A 25,699-nucleotide genomic window follows, 5' to 3' on the forward strand; every position below is an offset into this window, starting at 1 on the left:
AGTAGTTTTCCATCACGAAGAGTAGAAATGGAGTGAACCTCACTACTAATTAGTTTGATACCACGATGATTGCAAAGCACGAGTAAGATGAGATAGGCTTGGAGGGATCAGTTGATTCAATCACGACAAATTTTGGATCATTCACTTTAGTTTGAGGCAGAAAGGGAAAATCGGTTTGAAGGGAACTTGAATCACTTTTGTTTTTCTTTCTTTTTGGTCCAGTATCTAATAACGCAAATCGATTTGCGTTAGTGTTTGGTGGCCCCGGGGCCATGGTGCACGTGTTTTTAAAGTTCACGTAAACAAAAGTATGCGTATGCACAGAAAAAGAAAAAAAGAGAAAAAGCGGATAGGCTGAGCTGAGAAAGAACGAAATCAAAAAAATCCGTACGCGCAAAAACAAACGTCTAATCTGCAAGAGAGTTAGCCGATGACTGAATTGCAGAACATGTTTAATGTTTACAGTGTATTTTTGCGCCTAAAATGAAATTGAAGAAAAAAAAACATTTTTTGAGTATGTGGGATTTTAGTAGTATGTGGAATGAGCAAAAATAGATAAAATCTGGTCGATACTACCCCCTTCTCAAATATATTCAATATTAAATGTTCGATTGCACCCGAAATTAGCCCTTTCTTACTCGTTTTATTTTAATATAGTGCATTGTTATATTCAATCACGCATTTTTATCCATTTTCATTCATAAAATCACTTCAAATAATTTTGTTCGGTTTTTGAGACCAAATGCTCCTATGTGAGCCGCCCCGGCCGGATAGTATCACCACAAAAGCTACATCTCGCAATTTTTAATTTTGTAATATCTTCGAAAATATACATTTAAAACATATGCTATAATAGCCCATATATATCTATATTAAGTCAACAAGGTATAACGATTAATACTGTATTGGTTAAAATAGCTTCGAAAATTAGCCATTATTTGTCATAAAAAGTAAATGTTGTTGGGGGATATCCATAAGAGATAGACATACATACATACATGTGCCATCGCGTAGTTTTCTGTAGACTTTTCCAATGTGTACAATACTTAGTAAATTGTTTTGATAAGTCTCGTAGGGTTTGCAACGTAAGGGGAAAATTTTAATTATTTATGACATCACATTAGAAAACTCAAAAATAACAGTATTACTATTTAATGGATGTTCATATACAATACATACTTATAAACCTTCCTCTTTAATCACTCTATCTATTAAAAAACCGCATTAAAATGCGTTGCGTAGTTTTAAGGGTTTAAGCATACAAAGGGGCATAGAGACAGTAAAATTGACTTTATTTTATACTATACCTTGATAATAAGTGTCAGTATTGTCATGCTACCTATGTACATATGTATATAATATAACCACTATTGGTATGTTTCACACTAGGTGAGGTAAATGTACTCATTTTGGTAATTAACGCTGCAAAGTCTTAATAAATATTAAACATGAATTTGCTCTTAATTAAAAAACATTTTATTTCCGTACATACATACATATGTATACGCATGTGGGGTTTTTTATATCGATTAATATAACAAAACTGAACCATTTGAACCGAACGGAGGTGCTGTCTAAGTGTTTCGAACCACTGAACTAAACCGAGTCGATTTTTGCAACCCTGTGAAATTTTCAACTGAGTCAAACTAGCAGAAAACGAGGACTGCTGTAAGAAGGAAAAAGATCTCCTCAGGGAATACAAAAAGTTGGTGCGCAGGACAACACAAAAATCCTGGAAGAAAATTTGTGGCAGCTTTGAAAAGTCCCACAAGGTGGCAAATCTCAGAAAACATTAACGAAAAGCCTCGCCTCCCTCAGTCTAATTCGCAAGATTTGCGGGAGTGAAGAGCTAACTGTGAGAACTCAATGGAAAACCTAATTAGCGTGCACTTTCCTGGCTGTAAGGATGCGGTAAGTCCTAGCTGAATACTGATGTGAACTTTCCCGAAAACATCATTGCGCATAATAAAATAAAATAAACAAATAATGTCTGTATTACGAAAATTTTTAGAGATTCCTGAAGTACAGCTATGTGCAGCACTCATAGAGGTTAGGATAGTTTTCATACCAAAGACAAGTAGAAACAAACTACTTGAAAGAGTTTAGGCATATAAGCTTAACTTCACGTCTGCTGAAAACGTTAGAGAAAATCTTAGACGAACACATTAGGGCGCCTCCTGGATACTTGTCCAAACAACGCATACACAAAGATTAGATCCGTAGAGATTGCACTCCATACATTGGTATTTAAACCGTGAATAAGACTGTGCCATATCAATACATTCCAGAATTAATCATCGCAAGCGCGTCTGGGGTTGAAGCCAGAAATAGCGGATATGCTTGTATACACAAGAAAATGCAAAATCTCTCCATGGGCGTAACCTTCGGTAAATGAGACACAATTCTCTCTCATGGACCGCACCAAGCACCTTGAGAAAGCGTTGGACACAAACTGAAAAATATTTCGAGAAAAAGTCTTTGTTATTGCGAAAGCCGCTCAGCTAGCCTCTAAAACAGGCAACTCCAGAGTCAACATCTATGTGGCCAACATTGTCTATCGGGACAGAAGCATGGTAAGTAAAATCAAAACACGTTGGAACAAGTGTAAAGCGGTAGACCAGAACTACACGAAATTCCTACGGAAACTGGATAGAACGGGCTGTAGAAACATGATCGGAATACTCATTGGTCACTATCACTCGGCTGTACACGATTCCATAATGGGGCTGACAAATTGAGAAGAATGGTCACAGAGTCTATTGAAATTCGCGTCAAGCCCAGGTATCATAAAGGATGACTTCTCTTCATAGACCTCACAGCGGAAGTTCATCTGGTATAACAGAGGACCAAACTAGTATATGCATGGGTCATTAGCCAACTAGACTGATCTAATCTAATTGTTTGGGTTTCAATATAATTATGAAACTTAATACTTAACCAATTTTCTATCCATCTTCACTTAACCCCATAATGTACTTACTATGGTAAATTTCCTCAAAAAATGCAAAAACAATGAATTATTGTATACATATATGTATTGAGTTGTTGCAAGTAACAGTCATATAAAATGCGTTGGAATATTCGTGTCATGAAAAGACTTGATAGACGAAACATAACAAGTTTACTTACCTGACAAACAGTAGCCACAAGCACTCTCACCATCCGGATGTTTTTCACGCATATGTATTTCGAGTGTCTCCTGATATTTGTAGTGCCAATTGCATTGAGGACATTTCAATGTTTTACAAGAATTGCGAGTTGACATTTGAACGCCAGTATTAAGTCGCGTTGAATTTAAAATTATTTCGCACCTGCCACATAAACAAAGAAGAGATAAGTATTGGGAGATTTTGACATTATGATTTGGTTAAATAAATTTATTTAGTTATATGATAAGACTTTTAGCGTAATTCGGTAATGTAATTTGAATTAATATATCCATTCTTTATATTATTTATTCAGATGAAAATAATCATTATTTCATATACTATAATACAGTGTATTCCAATTGTATAAATATTTGATTCTTAATTTTCTTTTTATATTAATTTCGCATTTATCTGTGTGCTGTTGCTACCAGGAGTTGTATGGTCTCTCAAGTCTCGACACACTCTTAATAATAATAGAAATTACTGATAATAAAAAATTACCAATGCTCATGTATATTTATTCTATGCTTTTGTGAAGAGCATTTTGGGGCTGTGCAAATTGCATAAAATCGGTAGCTAATGAGATACCCGCACCACTGGGTAGGTATTTTATTGTATGCCTGCCGTTGTATCAGCTGCAATACAGTTTGTTGTAACAATACTGGACATATTTTTATTTATATTCATGCAATTGTTCATTTAAGTTATGAAAGAGGTTGCGTATTTGATTTAATTGAGATTGCTTTATCGGTTTTACGTTTGGTTAGTGTGTTGGGATTTCCGTGATTCCCCAGAGATGCAAACGAGGCAAAACGTACGCTTAATTCTGAAGAAGGGGATGGAATCCCACGATGAGACATAGAAAAGGCAGTTATGTAGGCATGTACATATGTACGAAGTTTTCAATACTTTCATGAAATAATTTAAGCATTGAGTTTATGAAGTCCCAACTAATTGCCTATTGTATGAATTCATTGAAAGCTATGCAAAATATCCTCGAGGCACTTTACGCTTGCTATGTGTAAGTACGATACATAAGTTTGTCAAAAAAGTCTTGCGGTATTTTTTTATTGAATTTTCAATTGTTCATAAAATTTTTTTTGATGACTCATGCCCAGCTCTTGACTGATGCTACGGCTGCTACAATGCCGGTCTCTTTCGACCAATTTAACGATTTTATCGCAATTTTCGACGACAGGCCTTCCGGCGCGTGGCGCATCTTCGACCACCTCTACACCAGAACGAAAACGTTGAAACCATCGTTGTGCGGTGGAAATGGAAACTGTTTCGGGTCCATAAACTGCAAAAATTTTATTGGCGGCTTGAGATGCATTTCTGCATTTATCGTAGTAGAACTGTAAAATATGCCGTATTTTCTCTTTATTTTGCTCCATGTTTGCGACGCTATAACTCACGAACGACTTAAAAGACAATCAACCAAACACGTGTTAGCGCGTGAAATGAGCTTTCCAAAAAGGTATAGCATGACCCGATGCGACGAATAAAACTAGAACTACGCGCTCTCAGCGCCAACTAGCGAAAATACCGCAAGACTTTTTTGACAAAATTATACACATCTTCCCATGAGTTGATAACGTGCTCATTTATTCGATTAAGCATACAAATCCTTAAAACATGCAAAGGAAATATATACGAACTAGAAATACATTAACTTTGGTCGGACCGAATCTTGAATATTTGAATACTTGATTTTGATCAAAACAATCAAAACAAATATTCGAATATTGTAGTATGTACTGATAATAATATATGCCGAAGTTTCGGGTTGGTCGATTTTTGTTAAAAAGAAGTTTAACTTGCTACATTATCCAGAACGACAGCCGCCTCTGGGTTAACGAAATTGACCTGATTTTATTCGGCCAAGATCTGTTGTATCGGTTATCTAAAACCGTTTATATCAGTAAGTTTCAGATTAAACGTTGATGTCGTGATTACGGATATTTGTGTTTATTTGGATGAGAAACTTCGCCAAAGCTTTTTTACATCTGAAGTCCTAAATTCTATCATGTAGTCACATCATTATCTTCTGTATAATGTTGAGGAATGCAGTTGAATGGAAGGTTGGCGACAATATTATGCTTTCTAACCATTTTTTTTTTTTATCAAGGCGTGTTTCGCTGTCAGGGGTGATAAATGTTTCGTAAATAGTTCAAGGTGGTGGTTATAACCATTTCATATAAAGTTTGCTCTTTTAGTATAAACCATTGAAGTTCTTGCTTCCAGCATTTTCGAAACATCTCTGGGTCTATGTACGTTCGTTTAGATTTAGAGTATGTTGCTATTGCGAAAGGGCTGGAAACAAGAATATACAGGGATCATTGATTGATAACTCCACATAATACATATAAGTACAATCATAAACTTAAAAAATTTGAAATGATAAAATTCGCAATACATTTACTATTTTAAAAGTTGTATCTATGTCAAGGAATCAAGTAATAGAGTATTCTTACCGAGCGCATTCAACGCCTAATGGCCTTCCGTTGATGTGGTCCGAACATGCACCGATAGTAAAACTTGGGGTATTGTTAGCCACTGAGACTGCGGCCGCTGCTGCTGCTGCAGCAGCCACAGCAGCAACTGCATGTTGTTGCTGGGTTGTCGCTGTCACTGCTACTGCCGCAGTTGAGACATTGATAGCTGTAGGAGATGTGGCCATGTGTGCAGGAGATTTCATAATAGCGCTATTGGTACGACTGCCATTATTGCGATTTGGCGAGAATTGCGACGTGTTGTTGGTAAACTGGTGGTTTGAAATGTGATACGGAGGCGTCTTTAATTGTTGAATTTCACAATTTTCGCCATCGTTATGGTCGGCATGTTCGGAATAATTGCCACTAATGTCGGAAAAGTTTTTTTGCTGCTGTAAATTAAGATGCTGTTGCAAAAAATCAGTGAACAATTTAGCGTTGGTTTTGTGTGCATCTGTAGTACCACAGTTGACATTTATGTCATCAGATAAAGCTGCCAAAGAAGCTTGTAAGCAGCTGAGTTGAGTAGGCGTGGGTGCAATGGTCACTAATCCCGGTTGAGGACTGTCAAAGGAGCTACTGGCCATTGTTGCAATTTGTCGTTGCTGCTGCTGCAAAAATGTAACTGTGGCTGCCAGTGTATCTGTTGAATTCAACATATTATCTTCCTTTGAAATTGTTCCTGAAGGCTCTTGAGAATGTACAAAGTCACCTTGAGTAATTGGAGCATTAACTGATAATGTGGACATTCCTAGCATTTTATCATGCCTTTTCCGAAATGTTGACAAAGGTGGGCTAAGGGTGCCATCTGAATATAAACCGCGTTCGTAATTATTGCCCATATCACAGGTCACAGAGGTGTTTTTGGTTGTAGAGATTGGGGACGCTATCAATTTGGGCTTCAATTGAACATCAGCATTTGAGCATAAAACGCTTTCAGATGCAGTACTAGTGTCCAAACTATATGTATCGTCCAGTTTAGTAATATTTTCTGATTCTTTTTTTGGTAATAAGAGTGTGAAAGCTGCTAACTTATTTTCTGTTGATGGAAACAGTGATGGTGATATCGATGCACTTTGAACTTTGGAATCAGTACTGTTGACGGATTCTAGGGGTACATTTGCCTTAATTTTTTGCTGCTGCTGTTGTGCACTGCTGTCAAATTTAGGGCTTGATAACAGTGTTGTTACTGCTGTCGTTGGCACAGGAACGTTCATCTCATATTGCTGCTCTTGGAGCATACATTTTGAAAATGAGGTTGTTAGCAATAGATGGCTATCGTTAATACAGTCAATTGCGCTGGACAACGTATTTGGTGCTGTTTTTGATGGTGACAAAGCTGTCTGTGTTATTGGAACTACTGATGACACTGGGGAAGTTGACGATGAAGATGGCGATAGTGAATTAGAGTTTGACGATATTGGCGCTGTTTTCTCCGATTTTTCACGTATTACACATCCTGCAGTCGATTTCTCAGAATTGGAAGTATCAACCGTACTATCTAGCCTACAAGAAAATACTTGTGATGTACCCTCATTAAAATGAATATCAGTCTCAGAATTTAAATTGTCATTTTGGATTCCATTGAGCACATCAATTGGCTCAAGGAATGATATTTGTGGCCGTTCATCCATATTTTGCGGCTGTATAATTACGCTCGAGTATTCGCGGTTTAATAAATGCTGTTCTTTTGCTTGTAGTGTCAGTTGATGTTCTGTGTTAGCATGTAAGCTAAAAGATTTTGTGTTCCCAAATGATAGTTTGCATATAAAGCACATCAATATCGGCTTTTGTATTTTGGAAGATATTTTGTGGCCATTACTACTATCGCTATCGTTGTCGTCGAAGGTGCTGTATCGGCTACGCTGTTGCTGTTCGATATACAATTTTCTGAACTCCGTTTTCTCCACACTGCTTTTGTCGGTGGTGGTAGTGTTAGCAACGTTGGCAGTTGTAGCATCCTGAGCACTCACAATTCGAAATGAATGTATACGAGGGCTTGTGCTGCATTTTAACGCATCGGGTCTTTGTCCATTCCGACCACCTGGTGCTTCCTCTATCGTAGACGATGATGTACTCAATGTTGTTTTTGGCGCACTTGCAACAGTAGTTGTTGTTACGCTTATGGTTGCAATATTTGTTTCCCCAACCACGTTTGACGCCAGTAATTGCTTAGATTCAGTCGTTTTTTGTACTGTTTTTGCTGTTAATTCATGACATGAAATTCAGAACTAAAAAATTAGTTGAATTGTCCATCATTTAAGAATAACTTATAATCAAATAAAATAAAGAGGGGCTGATTTCACATCCGAACTCTAGATGATTTCGCAATTTGAAGAAAGTATAGTTTGTCTAAAAAAAATTTATAAAATATAGTTCTTTTAAAACAACTGTTTAATAATAGACGAAATTGTCACCTGATACAACCATTGATGCATGTTTTTGGTATCAGATTAGATTATACTATAGTTGACATTTCTATTAACAACATATCATTGAAGTTGGAGCTGCGACTCGATGCTAAGCAAATTTGTTCTAATTTTGACACAAATGCATATTTTATTTAAGGCAATATTTCCACTTACTTTCATTCCTCGTATAAAAAATCGCATATATACATTATTGAATGTATTTTGGAAAGAAAATTATAAAACCCTCTCAAATTAAACATAAGGAATTAACTTTTGTTACATATCTAACGTAGTGACCGATATATTCAGCATAGAGTCAAATGCAATAACGAACATTATTACGTCACTTACTATGGGGATTAGGGGACGGTCTGAATCAATTTCATAAATTTTTAGCAAACATGTTTGGTATTTTTAAACATAACCATTATATGGAGCAAGGCTTGGTATTACTCCAAAAAAGTTTTATCATTCTTCGCACATAAGAATTCTTTGCAAAGTGCACCAAGAAATGGCACATAGCTAACTTGTTTCATTATGAATTTGTATTGTGAAACCTAAATTGAATGACAACAAAATAAATAATTCACTAATAAACTTCTTTATAATTAATAAAAGTCTTAAGTTTTTTCTGACTATTCAGACTTTAAAAGGAGTTGTTAATATACTTAGTCCATAGAGCTACCAACATTTGCAAATAATACTCTTCACAAGGAAGGAGAAAGGCGACGTGGAATCATCTTGTCACTTCCTTCTCTATGGGTCTATTTAAATGACAGCTCTATCTATAGTGATCCGATCTAAAATTTTTTTCGGAGAGTTCATCACTGCTGTAGACAATATCCCCTGCCAAATTTCTTGAAGATTTCTCGTCAAATAATAAGCAGCTTCTTAAAAAGAGAAGAACGTTTCAGATCGATATCTCAAAAACTGGAAGAGTAGTTCGCGTATATACGGACAGGCGATTTCACAAACTTAAACCGAAAACAAAAGGACCTAAACCACAAGATCAAATTGGAGTTCCTCATATATGAATAAACATTTTCCGTCCATTGTTTGTTAAAATACTTCAAATGCTTTCACTAATTGGCCAAATAGATTTATATTTTGAAGAAATCTTTCGCTTCATTCCTGTGGTAGCCATCAAACTAAAAATATAGTCCATAAATTTTGAAAATTACGAATGAATATAACTCCTAATAGCTTCAGTGAGTATTACTAGCTTAACAATTTACTTATATTTTCCAAAAAAAATATCCTAAATAAGAGCTTTGCTTAATTTGTGGGGGTTAAACTAACAAATAATAATCAGCACAGATATTTGAATATAACCGTTTTTTAGGAAATATGATAATAGAATATGTAAAAAATCTGCTTACCATTCAAAATTGAATCTTGCGTTGAGCTTTCTGTAGCGATTATGAATGCATTACCATCTAAATTGAAAACGATTTTTCCTTGAAAAAGTTCGACATCTGCTCTTAACATTGGTTCCTGGTCATCCGTTTCAAGGTTCTAAAACGCAAATTAAAAATACTGTTACATATGGGAACTTATAAATATTTCTTCATTATGTAGTAAATTTTGAGACCCGAAATTTGTGTAAAAACCAAATGTCTATACTTTTTTTATACTGTGTATCAAATCACTTAGGCATGTGCTATTCCTAAGATTACGTACTTATGATTAAAGAAATCGGATTTTAGGCCAAGCGGAAACAAATAAATTAGAAGGAAATATTTCTTAAATTTTTGAAATCAAGTACAAAATCTTAGGAAATATATTTCTAATATATTTCAAATATTGGCCGATATATAAACAAAAAAGAAATAATAATATTTTTGACAGCACCGAGCTATAATTTACTTCACAGGTCCATTTCTTTTATCAATCATATGTATAACTAAATCTGAAAACGTAACCGTCTAATGGTTTCAATGAAACCGAAAACATCTTGCTACTGATGAAAGCTATTATTCTTGTATTTGGTACATGAAAGTAAAGGTATACAAAACAGCCTTCGCACTCGCGAGTTGACTAGAAGCAGTATTAATACCAACAATAATGTCAGCCTAACTCAAAATAAGTCTTGCCAAAGGTGATACTTCGGACTGTGTTGGCAATTGAGAAGTAAAGTCCACTCTCGACGAACAAAGACCAAACTCCATAAGTCACTCATTATTCCCGTCACTCTTGTTAATCCGGCTATAACCGCGTAAGCTGAGTCTTTTTCCAATCAACCTTGATATCTCTCTTCCATCACTTTTAACAGCTCCCTCTGTTTCGCACCATAAATACCACCATAACTTGATACTTATATTTATTCTTATAATCTTGAAGTATGTCTTCTTTATAATTTTGATCTTTGTGATTACTTAGGATAATTTGGACTATCAACACTAAACATGCTTGCTTTGCTTTAACTTTTCGGAACAGTCATATCTTTGATAAAATCTGTTTATTTAATAAATTGCTGTATTTGAAGACCAATAAACAGTTCACCTTTTAGTTTTTCCATACTTAAGTCGGGAATTTTCGAAAAAAGAAATCACTAAAACTATTGGCAAATTGTCTCTTCATTCCTAGCTTGATGATTAAACCAGTGAGTTCATTTCCTCACTTTGGTGTAAATGTTTCACGTTCTTATTCACATCTATTTGCAGACTGTAACAATATTTATTCCAACATTCCATGCAAATTATTTTTGAAACGAAAACGAAATTTCCATTGAGTAAAACAGGACATTTTGCAGACCGTAATTGTAGATATCCCCACGTTTTATTTTAAGTAAAACCTTAAAATGTTTCGTCTAAATTTGCAGATATTTGTGTAAGGAGCCTGAGAATAAGAATAAAGTGACGTTTGAATGCGCGAAAAAAATGTGCTGTAATTTTTTGTTTTTGTTTTTGTAGAGCTGTACGTAAGAGAAATTACAAGTTTTATATAATATAAAAAATCGTAGAACGTAAATATAAAAAAAAAAACGTTATTACTCTATAATGTTAGCGAAACCCCGTAGTAGTCTTTGCTTACCGAGTGGAATGTAGACAATTAGACTGAATGCCAGTTGATAAGCAATAAGATATTTAACTATATATAGAGAAAAGCTCCACAAAAAAAGTGGTTGAGGTGTTACTTTCACAAACCTAAAAAAACATTACGGATTTTGAATGGTAAAATCACCTTTTTACCCTTTTTTTAAATATTTATGGATTTGCATGAAACTTGTTACTCGAGGCTTTTTGGGGTCACTGATTGCGAATCTGAGCTAAGATTTTGAAAATTCAAAATGTCGGATTCGCTTGAAACATTTTTCGTTTTCGTAAACGTTGCTTTCATAACGTACGTCTGAGAGGCGTACGATCTTTTTACATTTTGCTGTCCCTAATACAATTTTTTTTTACAATGCATGCATATTTGCATTAATCTCAGTGTTTACATATAGCACTCCAGTGGTAGTTGACTTTTGTTAGTAAGTTTTGTATATTCTGAGAAACCGCCAAGCCATACGTCTGCGAGACATGTTTTGTGTTACTTTTACAATTTTTGAGTGATTATTAGTTATTGTGTATCTTATTAAAATGTAGTACATATAAGTATAAAATAGAAAAAGATGGAATATTAGACGACGCTGCTAAAGCTGCTTATCTAACAAATCTAGATGAATGTAGTTCAACAAAAAATGAAAGTGAAAAAGGAGATGCTGTATTAGAAGAGGATGTGATGCGAGAAAGTGACGCGGAAGATGAAGATCTTAATGTGCAGGATAATCGCGAAAATATATCGTCAGACCCGAAATACGAAGAAACCAACAATAATAGTTCGTCTGTAGACAGCAGGCTAGTATGTAAGCCAACATTAAGAAGCAAAAGTCAATATTGATGGAATACCTTGATGGGAATAAATGCCGGTAGAGTTCTATCGACGAATGTTTTTCGAACAATAAGGGGTTGCACAAAATCATGTAAAAACTTATATAGTATGATCCGATTTCGTCCTTCAATGCCTTTTTCCCTGACGAAATAATATCAGAATTAGTTCAGTGAACGAATGTATCTCTCTAACACGAACAACTAATTTGACTAGCACAAGACGTTCGCATTGACAAATTGTCCTGAAATTCGTGCTCTTGTTGGAGTACAGACTTTGACCGCACTTTTGAAGAATAATCACTTGTCAGCTAGTCAGATATTGAATACAACCGACAGAGGAGATAGGTATATTGCTGCCATGAGTCGTGATTCAATTTTTAATTAGTAGACTGCGGACGGATGATAAAGCATTGAGACTTGATCTGCTTCCCAGCGATGTATTTGTACCTGTCAGGAAGGTGTGGAATCTCTTAATAAAACAGTGCAATAATAATTTTACTCCAGGAAGCTATAGTACAATCGACGAATAGCTTTTCATGGACGTTATCCTTTCAAAATGTATTTACCTAGTAACCCGAATAAGTATGACATAAAAATCATTATGATTTGCGATAGCGCTACTAAATATAATAAATATTCAATGCTATCCCATTTTTGGGCAAGACAAAAACAACTTCAACGATGTCGTTTCGTATTTCTCAATTGTTTAAAAAGATACAGTTTTTTATGGAGTGGTGGAAAAATTAATTTACTTTCTGGTAATAGACTCTCTTTTATGACATTCTTAGAACCTGGAGTTAAAGTTTTATTAAGCGTACAATCGTTTTGCGAATAATGTTTGTCGCGGGCTCTTTAATTCACATCACAATTGCCAATGAGTTTATCATATTCTAATTATTTTTTTGAGTCAAAATTGGGGGTTGTAGTATTCCTCTTTTAATACTACGGCTTGAGCAACTGGTACAGAAGTATATTGGTTGCCATTGTGTAGCATAGACTGCTTTAAACGTCATGAATATGTCATATTCGTTTATTAGTCCATCAGTATCGTAGCAGTAAACTGAATTATCGTTATTTATGACATATTTTCTGAATTAAACATCTCGATTATTACAGAACCTTATAAGAATTCCTGAAACAAGACAATTTACCTCTATCAATCTTGACACTAATAGTTTTAAAACTTCTTTCGATAGTCCTGCATTTAGAACCATGTAATTTAACTCTGATTGAATAAAACCGTCAGGATTTTCATCAGTCTCATCACCTTAGTATTCTGATGTTTCACCTCTATAATCTCAATGTCAACAGCAACTAGAACTTGGACAGCAGAAATATTACTTTTACTATTCTGTTTAGAAGCAATCGTTCTTGCGTACCAGGTTCAAGAGAAGGGTAAAAGATGGATGATTTTGTATTTGAGTTGTGCCAGTCTATTAGGGAAAGCAAATGGAAGGTTGAATATCATCTGCGTCACAGTTGCTTTTTTAAGTGAATTCAGTGATTTAATAAGTGGCCAAGTTATAAATGATAAAGCAATGTTTCAAAAAGCAGGTGAACGCAGAAAGATATTGCTGTGATCACATTCCTAGTATATTTTCGAAGCTTTGTCTGAAAAATTAGAAACATATGATGTCTATTTAATTATGGAATAAACAATTTAATGAATGGTAAAGATTTTATTAAGCGCTGGAAATTGAAGTTTGGAAAAGCTTTGTGCAGATAGTCGAAAATTTCCTAGCTAACCACAGAGCACCAAACTACGAAGATATTGGGAAAAATATACTGCCAAACTTTCAGAGTCTATGGGCAAATGTGGGTATGAAAATACCCTATCTCCGCACTCATCTAGATAAATTATCGGATGATTTGGGAAATATAGTGAAGAAAAGAGAAAGCGGTCCCAGCAGGAAAGGTATCAATAACGGTGGGAAAAAGGAGATTGTCAACTGAAAAATTATAAAATATTTGCTCATAAAAGGAGTTTTATTGCTTTGGAAATTTATTCTCTGTTTACTGGAATGTATTTTTATATTCAAAACTCTGTTATGTAAAATGTAAATAAAGACTTAAAAATAAATTATGCGAATCTTTCAAAATCTAAAATAATTTTATGAATTGTGAATACAAATATATCCTAGATCGATCTTACTACGCAAGTATAAATAAAAAATAGTAGGACTTTGTTCATAATTTTAATTATTTTTTCTTCATTCATTCTTCGAGATCTATATCATCCCCCTCAAAGTAATCCCAAAGTGTAGCCACGTTTTTGCTAATCCTTGATTCAGTTCTTAAATTCAATTTCTGGAATAGGCTTTAATACGCGTAACTATTCATGTTTAATGTCTTCAATTGACTCAAAATGATCTATTACAGGCGCCGTTTCATGACATCCTGGTAGCCAGAAAGCCTTTTTTACAGACCCTAACGCGACGCCGCTCTTCGAAAAATATTTATTGTTTATTAACCTTTTATTTATAATACTAACTGAGTATATTAAATTTGGCACGATTCACTGTGGTCTATTTTCCTGAAAAGTTTGCCAAAACCCCAAAATCTTTTTTTGAAATTATCAAGTTAAAGCTTAAAAAACGCGACACTGCGGTGTATAGTTAAGAAAGCTGAATGACTTTTTATGTGTATTTTTCGGCTTAGAGTCGGTGGAGTAGTCGCCAGTCAAGTGTATCGAGTATCTAATTGCGCGCAGTTCAAAAAGTGTCTAAGAGAAGATATTTCTATATCCAGTTCAATTCAGGGTGTAATTTAAGGTATGTATAAAATAACATGTGAGTCATTTGATCTCAATAAAACAAATGACCATCAAAATCATACGTCAAACAGGATCATGTATAACCAAATTTTTTCGTTGGTATTTTACCTTTGCCGACCTTCAAAGTTATGAGATTAATTGGGAAGGGTTGTCAACCAGTGTTTTTGTCGGCTACAGTATCATTTATTGATATTTCGCAAAATCTCTACTAGGCATCATGAGAGCAAGCTGCTGTCGCATCGAGTTTTTGGTCTCTTGAACACTTTCTAGCAAATACATATATAGTTTTTGAAGAAAATGACTTTGCATAGTATATTAAATGACTATATATTTTATATTATTTATTATTTCTTATTATTATTTTTCTAGTTTGTTATTTCTATTTTGAGATTAGATCCGCCGAAAAAGGTAGCACATTGTCATCAGGGTCAATTACTATTTAATTCACCGACGAGTTTGAGCGCAGAGTCGATATCACATACATCATACTTGAGCTCAAATGCAAATGACGATTCTGCATCTGATAGTGATTATGATTAAGCTTTTTTAATAATCTATAGGGTCATTATTTGTTAAATATTACTACATAAATTGTAATAACGGTAACTTTATATTTACAAAGTGCGTTCTAAAGTAAACACGAATTAAAAAAAACAGACAAATGGCTTTTTTGGCAAAAATCTATTTATTTTATTCAAAATAGTCTTCTTCTGTTTCATTACAGCTTTTTGCACGGTAGAGAAACATGTCGAACGAGTGTTTTAGCTCGTTGGCCGGTATGGCCGCCATTACGCCGGTGCAAGCCTTTTGAATGGCCTCTACGTCTGCATAACGCTTTCCTTTCATGGGCAAATGCATTTTTCCGAAAAGAAAGAAGTTACACGGTGCAATATGAGGTGAATACGGGAAGTGGTTAATGATTAAAATGTGATTTTTAGTCAAACGATCGGTCACAAGCGTCGATCGATGAGACGGCGCATTATCGTTCAACAAACGCCATATTTCATCTTCGCGATATTCGGATCGAACACGGTGCACCCTTGAAAACTCCAAGGTAGAATACCGCATTAACGTTTTTGCTTTCACTTTTGACTTCTCCGTGCGCGATTTTTTGGGTTTTGGCTCGTCCGGTGCCTTCCATTTAGCATTCTGATGTTTCGTTTCGGGACCCTATTGGAAACACCACGTTTCGTCACAAGTCACAATATTGTAAAGGAAGTTTCTGTCCTTTTTGACCTCTTTAATGTCCTTCGAATATTGGATTTTGAGCAATTTCTGGTCGTCGTAAGCCCAAATGTTTGGTCAAAATGCTATAAATCGATGTTTTGAAGATGTTCACTTCCATTTCCATGAATTTCAATGATGATTTCTTATTTCCGCAAAACTAATACGACTGTGTATGCTGACGTTGAGCAACACCAAAAGCTCCGTCAGAATCCCTCTCCGAGCCGTTCCATACCAAAAGAGGTTTCAGACAGAGACCTATCGTACGACCTGCTTCTGGAGAAAATAGTTCGAGCTGCAGAACTAAAAAGAGAAGGTACCATCTTCTATAAGAGTGTACAGTTGCTAGCGTATCATCGGCACCAACACCCACGACGTTAATTCTGCTTTCTCCAGAATGGACAAGGAAGCAAAGCAAATGGGTATGCCAGTGAACGAGGGCAAGACGAAATATCTCCTGTCATCAAACAAGCAGTCGTGGCACTCGCGACTTGGCCACCACGTCACTGATGACAGTCATAACTTCGAAGTCGTCGATAATTTCGTCTATCTTTTAAGCAGCGTAAACACCACCAACAATGTCAGCCTGGAAATCCAACGGAGGACAACTCTTGCCAAAAGGTGCTACTTCGGACTGAGTAGGCAATTGAGAAGCAAAGTCCTCTCTCGACAAACCAAAACCAAACTCTATAAGTCACTCATAATTCCCGTCCAGTTATATGGTACAGAGGCTTGGACGATGTCAACATCTGCGAGTTTTCGAGAGAAAAGTTCTGCGAAAGATGTATGGTCCTTTGCGCGTTGTCCACGGCGAATATCGCATTCGATCGAACGATGAGCTGTATGAGATATATGACGACATTGACATAGTTCAGCGAATTAAAAGACAGCGGCTACGCTGGCTAGGTCATGTTGTCCGAATGGACGAAGACTTTCCAGCTCAGGAAGACCTCCACTTCGTTGGAAGGACCAAGTAGAGAAGGGCCCAGCTAAGATTGGAATATCCAATTGGCGTCACGTAGCGAGAAGAAGAAACGACTGGCCGCTGTTGTTAACTCGGCTGTAATCGCGTAAGCGGTGTCTACGCCAATTAAGAAGAAGAAAAATAAAAAGCCCACCAATTCTCTGTTGAGTTTAAGTCAAGACTCTGGTCAGGTGTATCAATAATTTTGCTGCAATTGTGCAATAGTCAGGTACTGTACAGAAACAATTTGAGTTTTTGAAAGTTGTTCTGTATTAATTAATTTAAGTATTTTGCAGGTCGACCTTTAGTTGCAACAACGGCTTGTAGTATGCTTTTGACTGACATTAATACTTTTAAATCATATTCGTCCGGTATTTCCGTCCTATTCTCCATTAATATATTATATTAATTCATTATGGATCTTCTCATTTTAGGTGTGCCCACAAATTCTCAATAGGAATAAGACCTACGATTTGGGGCAGTGCTAAGTTCTTTGTCGCAATGTTGAAGGAGCCAAGTTCTCTTATTTCCTGCAAACCCAAATCTAGACGCATTATTATGTGAATAGGACCGTATTTTAAGGTATTTCAGTGTTCCCCCGATAGCCTATTCCAGTCCAAATCATAACACTTCCTCCTCCATGCTGGCGGCGACTAAGGAAAATATTTTTCTTTCTCAAATCGTGGTAATAGTAAGACCAACCATCTGGATCATGTAAATTAAAAATGTTTCATCTTTAAAAAGCGCTTTTCCTTAATTTTCATCACCTCTTAATAAATTCATAACCGCTTTACGACTTCTATTTTAAAATTTCAAGATTTCTGCTATTTTTTTTATCCTCTGCTCAAAAATTTAGAGCAATTTTTACCTCTGTGTCATTGAGCAGTTTTCCCCGACCCATTTTTGTAGAAATTTGGTTTATTAATTGTTGTTTTTCAAAATAAATATCGCGATTCTATTTAATTTTTCAAAACACTAGCTGATGCTTTATTGGCGGTTAAACAGCAACTAAACATAATTATGCTAATTTGTGCTATCATTTTGACGCGTCATAAACAGTCTAAGAAAATGGCAGTTGTTTCTTTGTTTAAACTAATGTACCGTTATGTGCACAAAACCAAGTGGACTTTTGTGACTACAGTTGCTACACTTATTACAATTTAAAAAAAAACTCTTTGCACATGTTTTGAAGAGAAAATTTTGCAAAAGTTTAATTGTGCTATCTTTCTGTCGCGAACATATCTATTTTATAATTATTTTGGTTATTCTAACAAACCATAAGCCGATTAGGTCAGTGTTATATATTTACATAAACTTATGTACAGTTAGTGTCATTGAAAATCGTACAGCAAGTAAAATTTTAAGATTTCTCAACTATCTCTATTTTTTTTTTTTGAGAAAATTTAAAAATTTATACTTGTTATAGTTTATAATAGAGTAAAGAATAAAATGCAATGGGAATTATTTCTTAAACTTTTCACGTTTTTATGTCAAAGGCTAACCATTGCTCAAAGTTTGTCAAAGAGGGTGTCACTGAAAATCGTATAATTGACTAATTAGAAAAATTCGGATATTCTTCGAATTAAAAGTAAGGAATCGAAACGTATGGATTTGAATCGATTTATATTTTGTATTAAAGTGGTCATTGGACTAAGTTTTTCATAAAATATATAAAATTTTGGTAAAATGAAGCAAACAACTATTGATATGCGCGAACTGGCAATTAATCATTACAAATTGGTAAATCGTATGGAGAAATAGCCTAAATAATTAATCAGAGTCGAAGTACTATTCAGTATATTAATTCAAGATATAAAAAAGATAATCGGGTGGCAAACAAGGTAAAAAAAATCAAAAAAAAGAAAAAGCTGACTGCGACTGACGAACGATGGATTATAAGAAGAGTTAAGAAGAGCCCTACCATTTCCGCTTCTAAAATTGCCACAGATCTTAAATTTTACTTAAGAAAGGAAATAAATGATTCAGCTATTTTTAGAGTGCTTTGAAGAAATTATTTCCATGGCAGAGTGGTACTCAACAAGCCTTTAACTAACAAGCGTAATTGAAAGTTTCGTCTTGAATTTGCAAGAACTTATCTTAAGCAGCCTGCTCACTTCTGCAATGATGTTTTATTCACGGATGAGTCTAGATTTAACCTTTTTATATCCGTTGGAAAAGTAAATATGTGAAGAAAACCCAGCACTGCAATGGATCCTAAAAATTGGCGACCGACAATCAAGCATGGGGGAAGTTCAGTGATGGTGTGGGAATGTTTGTCTGCTTTTGGTGTGGGAAGTTTGGTGTTCATCGGTGGTTATATGGATCAGTGGAAATATCTGAATATACTTAAGAAAAATCTTAAGCAGACCACTGAAAAATGGGTATTGCAAGTACTTTTAAGCTGTACGCTGACAACGACCCAAAGCGTACAGCACATTCGACAGGAATGTGGGCACTCTACAATTGTCCAAAAGTGCAGAAAACTCTAGCACAATCCCCAGATGTCAACGTCATTGAAAATATTTTTAATCATTTGGACCAAAAAATTAAGGCTCTGTCCACATTTCTGCCTTAAAAAACGCGCTCCAAAGTGAATAGAGTAAAATATCCCCAGATTATTATAAGAAGTTGGTTGATTCAATGCCCAAACGTCTAAAAGCTGCTGAAACTAACAAAGGTTCTCCAGCTGAATGTTAAATATTAGTTTTCAGCATTGAAATTAATTTTTTTGTATTATTTTTGTACTTTCCAATTGAAAAAATATGCACTTTTTACTGATTACTTAGCCAAGAGTATTAAAATGAGCTGTTTCTTGTTATTACTATTAAATATTTTTAAGTTTTGTGAATAATTGAATTGAAGTTTTTATATCAAATCCCTAAAAATATAGTATATTGGAGTTATCTGAAGTAGTTAGTGGATACTAAAGTACTTAAAAAGTTTGCCTGTACGACTCAAGCAATGCAATGTACATTGCTTGAAAATGTGTTCACGGAACATTAGGGTGAAAACGAATGCTTTTTGTTTTTGTTTGTATCCTGAAGAGTTAGTTTGTAGACATCTCTAAGTAAGTCTCTCCAAATATGAGCTCTTAATTGGATTGGGAACGAAACATTCGTTTTTTTACCCATCCTACGCAACATTCTCCCAATATCAACCACTGTCCAAATATCTTCCAAAACTTTTTTTTGTCAAACTTTTCTTCATCAATTTTGTTTTATCAGTAAAGCGTTATAAAAATCTCAGAAATACTTTTTGCATTGGAAGATCTTCTATAAGTATAATATTCTCAATCTTGTGTTATTTCCGAAACTGAATACAACCAATCTTTCACATTTCGCAACGCCACGGACTCGGGTCAGCAGCTCGTCAACCAATCTGAATAAGTGTGAGAAAATCATATTTTGTAGTAAATAATTCGGCTTAGCATGTATACAACATTTTCTTCACTCAACTTAATAATTTTCTTGTTATTTATTTACGATATCTCTTCTGTAATAAAATACTCCACAATTTTATTATATGCCGACGACGTGAAACTTTTCAAATCATATGCTTCAACTTATAAAAGACGTCTGTTGTAAACCGATTTAAACAATTTGGTTGCTTGCTGTGATACATAGAAATAATTTGCCATTGAATTTCAAAAAAATATAAGACAATTTGCAATTTATGTAACAAAAAGCTATAGACTACAACAAGTTCGTAATTTTGTTGGTTTGGGAGGTACTATTAACACCAAGCTTAATTTTGGTCTTCATATTGATAACATCGTTTTTAGAGGTTTTTGTTAAACTAAAATAAATAATTTAGGGATCCTGTCTTAATGATGACTTGAATGGTATACAATTGACAAAAGTCTAGAATAATCTCTTCAAGGGCAATTCATTTATTCAATGTTGTTTTTTAACCTTTGGTCTCTCTAAATTGTAAGGTAAAACCTATTATTAAAGTTAGAAAATATCTGAAGTCATCTAAAAGGGAATGGAAGGAATTTGATTTATATGCTATATCAATAACTGATCTTCGATGAATGTATCAATTCAATTTAATTTCGATTTTGATGCTATTTATTAATTTAAGTTATTAAATTTGTCAAAGAAATTATACTTTTATAATTATTATTTAATTTCACTACCAACTTATAAAGATGTAGCATTATTTTACAGGTGATGATGTTTTTCAGCAACTATATTAAAGGACTGAACTTTTAAAATAATTCCTTGACTAATTACCTCGTCTTTTACGTCAGCTACTTTTACATTAACTAAGGAACAGGATCGTTTGTTTTTACATTTACGTCGACGCTTCCGTTCAAAAACTGCTTTGGATCTGGTCAGATGCTCGAGATGCTGTGGTGAAGTCGGTTGCTTAATATCTGCCGCAAATATATCAATAGCTGACTGTTGCAACGACTGTGATGCTGCTTTGTATACTGTTTCTTTATGTTGCAAAGGGTTTAAGTCTTGTGCTTTGTTGTGAGATTTTAAAGTAGCAAACTTTGACAGCTTGGTTTTTGATTTCGCAGCAGTGGTTTCTGTTGTTTTTACGGTTGCAATTCCTGCGTTTGTAACTGTTGATGGCGATATTTCCCTTGTTGTTATTGACTTCCGCTCTATTGGTTTTAGGGGTAAGTCTGACATATTACGGGCACATTGGTTATGGTTAGAATAGAATTAAGCCTATGTGTTGCTAAGCTTTACAATTGAAAGCTTAAAGGCATGATTAGCGATATTGAATTACAATGCTTACGTACGATTCACTTTAAAAATTAAGACCGTGTGATCTTGTGCCAAATAAGTTTATTTCAATCGCTCGATCTGAAGTAGTATTGTCAAGCTTTCATGTAAAGAAAAAGTATAAATATGCATATATAAGTTATGTATCTTAAATATAAATATTATTTTTACATTGATAAGTATATCTAGCAAATTATTTATGTGTTAGTAAGCAAAACTTGGATACTTAAAATATTTAAAAACTCGTATGGTCAATAAAGTTGAGATCAAGAAAAAAAATTATGATCGATTATTCTGAAGCTATATTATACCCTTCCCGGGTACATTTGTTTTGGGAGGGGAGGGGGGTGGAGGTGTTAAGGCTGTAAAGCAAACAAAAGATATTTTTGTGTTTTTTTTTGCGGCGACATAAGTAATATAATGTTATTAAACTTAATAGCATATTATTGTACAACTTTTGAAGTATATTAGAAAAAAATTTCAATGAAAAATATTAATAAATAAATCTGTGACGGTGAATCTCCAGAAGCGCATTGAAAAAAAGTGGAACATTGTAACTCGTTACCGGACCATGCAGGTTAGGTTAAATTTGCTTTTGAAGTAGAAAATAATTTTCCAATTTTTTTCAATAACAGAAGGTGGCACTAAAGAGCAACAAATATTCATTCACCAGTGCCACGATGATATATGCAAAAACTATTAAACGTTTGCTGCCAGAGATACAAATTGCATTCCAAATTCAAGGTTATTTAAACTTAGATCCCGTAACTAACTTTTTATGCCTGTAACAAGTACATTATATTATTTAATCTGTTTATTTGTACTTTGTGTAGATAAATAGCAAATATACTATATATAGAAGCATATTTAAAAACATTAATTTATAAATTAATTAGCATTTACAAGTAACATTTTTACAAAAACAAATTCTATAAGGTCTTTTCTAACATTGAACTTTTTGAAAAATAATAATTTTGATTGCTAAGCGTGCTTACCTAACGGCTTTGCGGATGCAGGATGTTATAATGTTCTTCTTCTTTACTGGCATAGACACCGCTTACGCGATTATAGCCGAGTTAACAACAGCGTGCCAGTCGTTTCTTCTTTTCGCTACGTGGCGCCAATTAGATATTCCAAGTGAAGCCAGGTCGTTATCCACCTAGCCTCTTCAACGTAGTGGAGGTCTTAATCTTCCTCTGTACCCGGGGGGTACTGAGTCGAATACTTTCAGAGCTGGAGTGTTTTCGTCCACTCGGACGAAATCGCTTAGCCAGCGTAGCCGCTGTCTTTTAATTCGTTGAACTACCATATGTTAATGTAGTCGTATATCTCATACAGCTGATCGTTCGATCGAATGCGATATTGGTCGTGGCCAACGCGCAAAGGATAAAACTTTTACAGAACTTTCCTCTCGAAAACTCGCAACGTCGACTCATCAGATGTTGTCATCGTCCATGATTATGCAACGTATAGCAGGACGGAAAAATGAGTGACTTATAGAGTTTTGTTTTTGTTCATCGAGAGAGGACTTTACTTCTGAATTGCTTACTTAGTCCGAAGTAACACCTGTTGGAAAGAGATATCCTGCGTTGGATTTCGAGACTGACGTTGTTTTTGGCGTTGATGCTGGTTCTAGGATAGACAAAATTATCTACAACTTCGAAGGTATGACTGTCAACAGTGACGTGGGTGTCTAGTCATGAGTGCGAAGACTGTTTGTTTGATGACAGGAGATATTTGGTCTTGTCCTCGTTTACCACCAGACCGCGATTGACCATAACACGTTCGGTATGGGATACATACCGAGAGTTGAAGAGGGAAGCGGGACGCATTTACAGACAGAAAAAGAGAGAAGCCGAGTTGCGTGAGTAAGAAGAGCTTGATAAGCCGGCCGACAAGAGCAATGCTCGAAACTTCTACGAAAAGATGCTGCGACTAACAGAAGGTTTCTAGACCCGAGCATACACTAGTAGAACCACCAGAGGTGATCTGGTAACCGATGCTGAGAGTACAATAAAGTTATATAACTATCGTGGGATAAGCCTCCTCAACATCGTGAGCGCATTTTGTTTAAAAATTTAAGGCCCACCGTAAACAAACTAATTGGACTTTATCAGTGTGGCTTTAGAACTATAAATTCATTAAATCTTAATACTATAAGCTCCGTCAGGACCTCTCCAAGCCGTTCGATACCAAACGAGGTTTCAGACAAGGCGACTCCCTTTCATAATGTTCTTTGCTCGTTGTCCACCACAAATATCGCATTCGATGGAAAGATTAGTTTTATGAGTTATACGACGACAAAATTAACATAGTTCAGCGAATCAAGAGACAGCGTCTGCTCTGGCTACGTCATGTCGTTCGTATGAACGAAAACACCCCAGCTCTGAAAGTATTCGATGCGATACCCGTCGGGAGAAGGAGAGGAAGTAGGAGACCACCACTCCGTTGAAAAGACCAGGTGGAGAGGAACCTGGCTTCGCTTGGCAGCGTAAGCGGTGTCTACTCCAGTAAAGAAGAAGAGATGCAACATAATCAGCGCGAAATAATTACTGCAATATTGACGCAAAATATCAGTAGAGTATCAGCTGAGCATCAGCAACATAGTATCAAGTTAGCAACAGGATTTCAGTGCTGCGGTAATTATTAAGCAGCTCGAAACCAGCCTTTTTGATTCCCTATTATCAAATGTTCAAGGAAGTACAGCAAATGAAACCATCACTTAAGTGGAAGGAACTTTTAATGATCAAATCACCACTCATTTTCATTACTATATATTTGTCGTGTCCATTAAATTATTTAAAAATCAACTTGCATGCTGAATATCGAAAAACATTAAAATATCGAGGTTTAGACTTAGATCTAAACCAATTTTATTTTGAAGCGCTAACCACAATAAAAATGATTTACGTTGATATTTTCACTAACCTTATCAGTGGTCTTCCGGTCCCCTCGCGAACTAGTCGTTCAGTTTTTAACCTATCGGTCTAAAATTTTACACACGTCTTTTCCTCTTCAAGAAGCTGCAAATCGATCGAGCAACTATATCATCTAACTTCCATACAAAGTGATCGATCAAAATCTAGTTTTTGACTAGAATTTTACAAACTGACTTATCAAAATAATATTCTTGTAAATAAACGTTTTTATTTGTGAAGCGTATTCTAATTTTGGATTTTTATTTTCAAAAATTTAGATTTTTTAAGGCCAATTAACTGTTGATTTTTTCGCAAAAATTTAGAAAAAAATTTCCTGAGGCCGTCACTTTGTTAATTTTGAAAAAAAAAAATTCTTTCGATGAGGCCCATTATTATCTACTAATAAAACTATTTTTTTTTGTCCGATTAATTTTAAATGAATCTTCAAGTACTTATGGTTGTCACCGCAAGTACCTTTTTTGTGGAATAGGGTCAACACAAAAAAAAATATAACTTTGGAAATTAAAATGTTTTTTTGGTTTTTTTGAAATTTTCGTGACTTCAAGTCAACAAATTCTATAATAATGCCATATTACTACTTTTGTAAAAATTTAATAGCAAAAAAAAATCTGAAAATTGTAGTTCTTTCGTGCCTCTGACTACCCATAACCCCTTAACGAGTTTCGCTGTTCTTGCAGAGAACGACGAGGTTTAATTTAGTCATCCATACGCTTACGTAACCACATAGTAATTACACCTATTAAAGTTGTGTATTGTTATTTGAAGAATTAATTAATCGCATTATGACGTGCGATGGTGTGTGAATTGGTGCTGAGTATAAAGACCCTTGAATACACCACCAGCAAAAAAATATAGAAGCTATCAACAGCACCATTGTACTGTGCAAGTCTATACATCAGACCTCAGTCTTAACTCATTTATAACGTACTATTCTAACTCAACCGTCGCCAACAAAAGTTTGCGAAAAAGTCCTGTCAGAAAACAATCGCTTCATGATAGGCACTCTAACTTCTCGTCATGCATGTTAATAATGCCAAAAGTACTTATACGACTATTACAGTAGTATGTTTGGCATACAGCTCTGTATGAAGAAAGTTATAAATATTTAAAATATTGTAATATGGAGAGCACTCGTT

At 35.0% G+C, this 25,699-nt stretch overlaps 1 protein-coding gene across 4 annotated transcripts in view; it reads right to left on the reverse strand.

The window, feature by feature from the left end:
• Window positions 1–25,699, reverse strand: part of LOC108970907 (zinc finger protein 2) — a 196,398-nt gene that overhangs the window by 98,789 nt on the left and 71,910 nt on the right. For 3 of the 4 annotated variants that reach the window (XR_001993510.1, XM_018936617.1, XM_018936619.1), the window contains exons 2-5: window positions 21,121–21,724; window positions 9,432–9,567; window positions 5,624–7,844; window positions 3,130–3,311 (exon numbers count right to left, since the gene is read on the reverse strand). Coding sequence is in view for 3 of the 4 variants with exons in the window: in XM_018936617.1 (XP_018792162.1) it covers window positions 3,130–3,311; window positions 5,624–7,844; window positions 9,432–9,567; window positions 21,121–21,528 (2,947 nt within the window). In the remaining variant the exon portion in view is untranslated. The remainder of the gene's footprint in view (window positions 1–3,129; window positions 3,312–5,623; window positions 7,845–9,431; window positions 9,568–21,120; window positions 21,725–25,699) is intronic. The other variant, XM_018936618.1, reaches the window with a different exon arrangement.

This window comes from Bactrocera latifrons, unplaced genomic scaffold, assembly GCF_001853355.1.
Source record: "Bactrocera latifrons isolate USDA-ARS-PBARC rearing strain unplaced genomic scaffold, ASM185335v1 scaffold_315, whole genome shotgun sequence".
NCBI classification, from domain to species: domain Eukaryota; kingdom Metazoa; phylum Arthropoda; class Insecta; order Diptera; family Tephritidae; genus Bactrocera; species Bactrocera latifrons.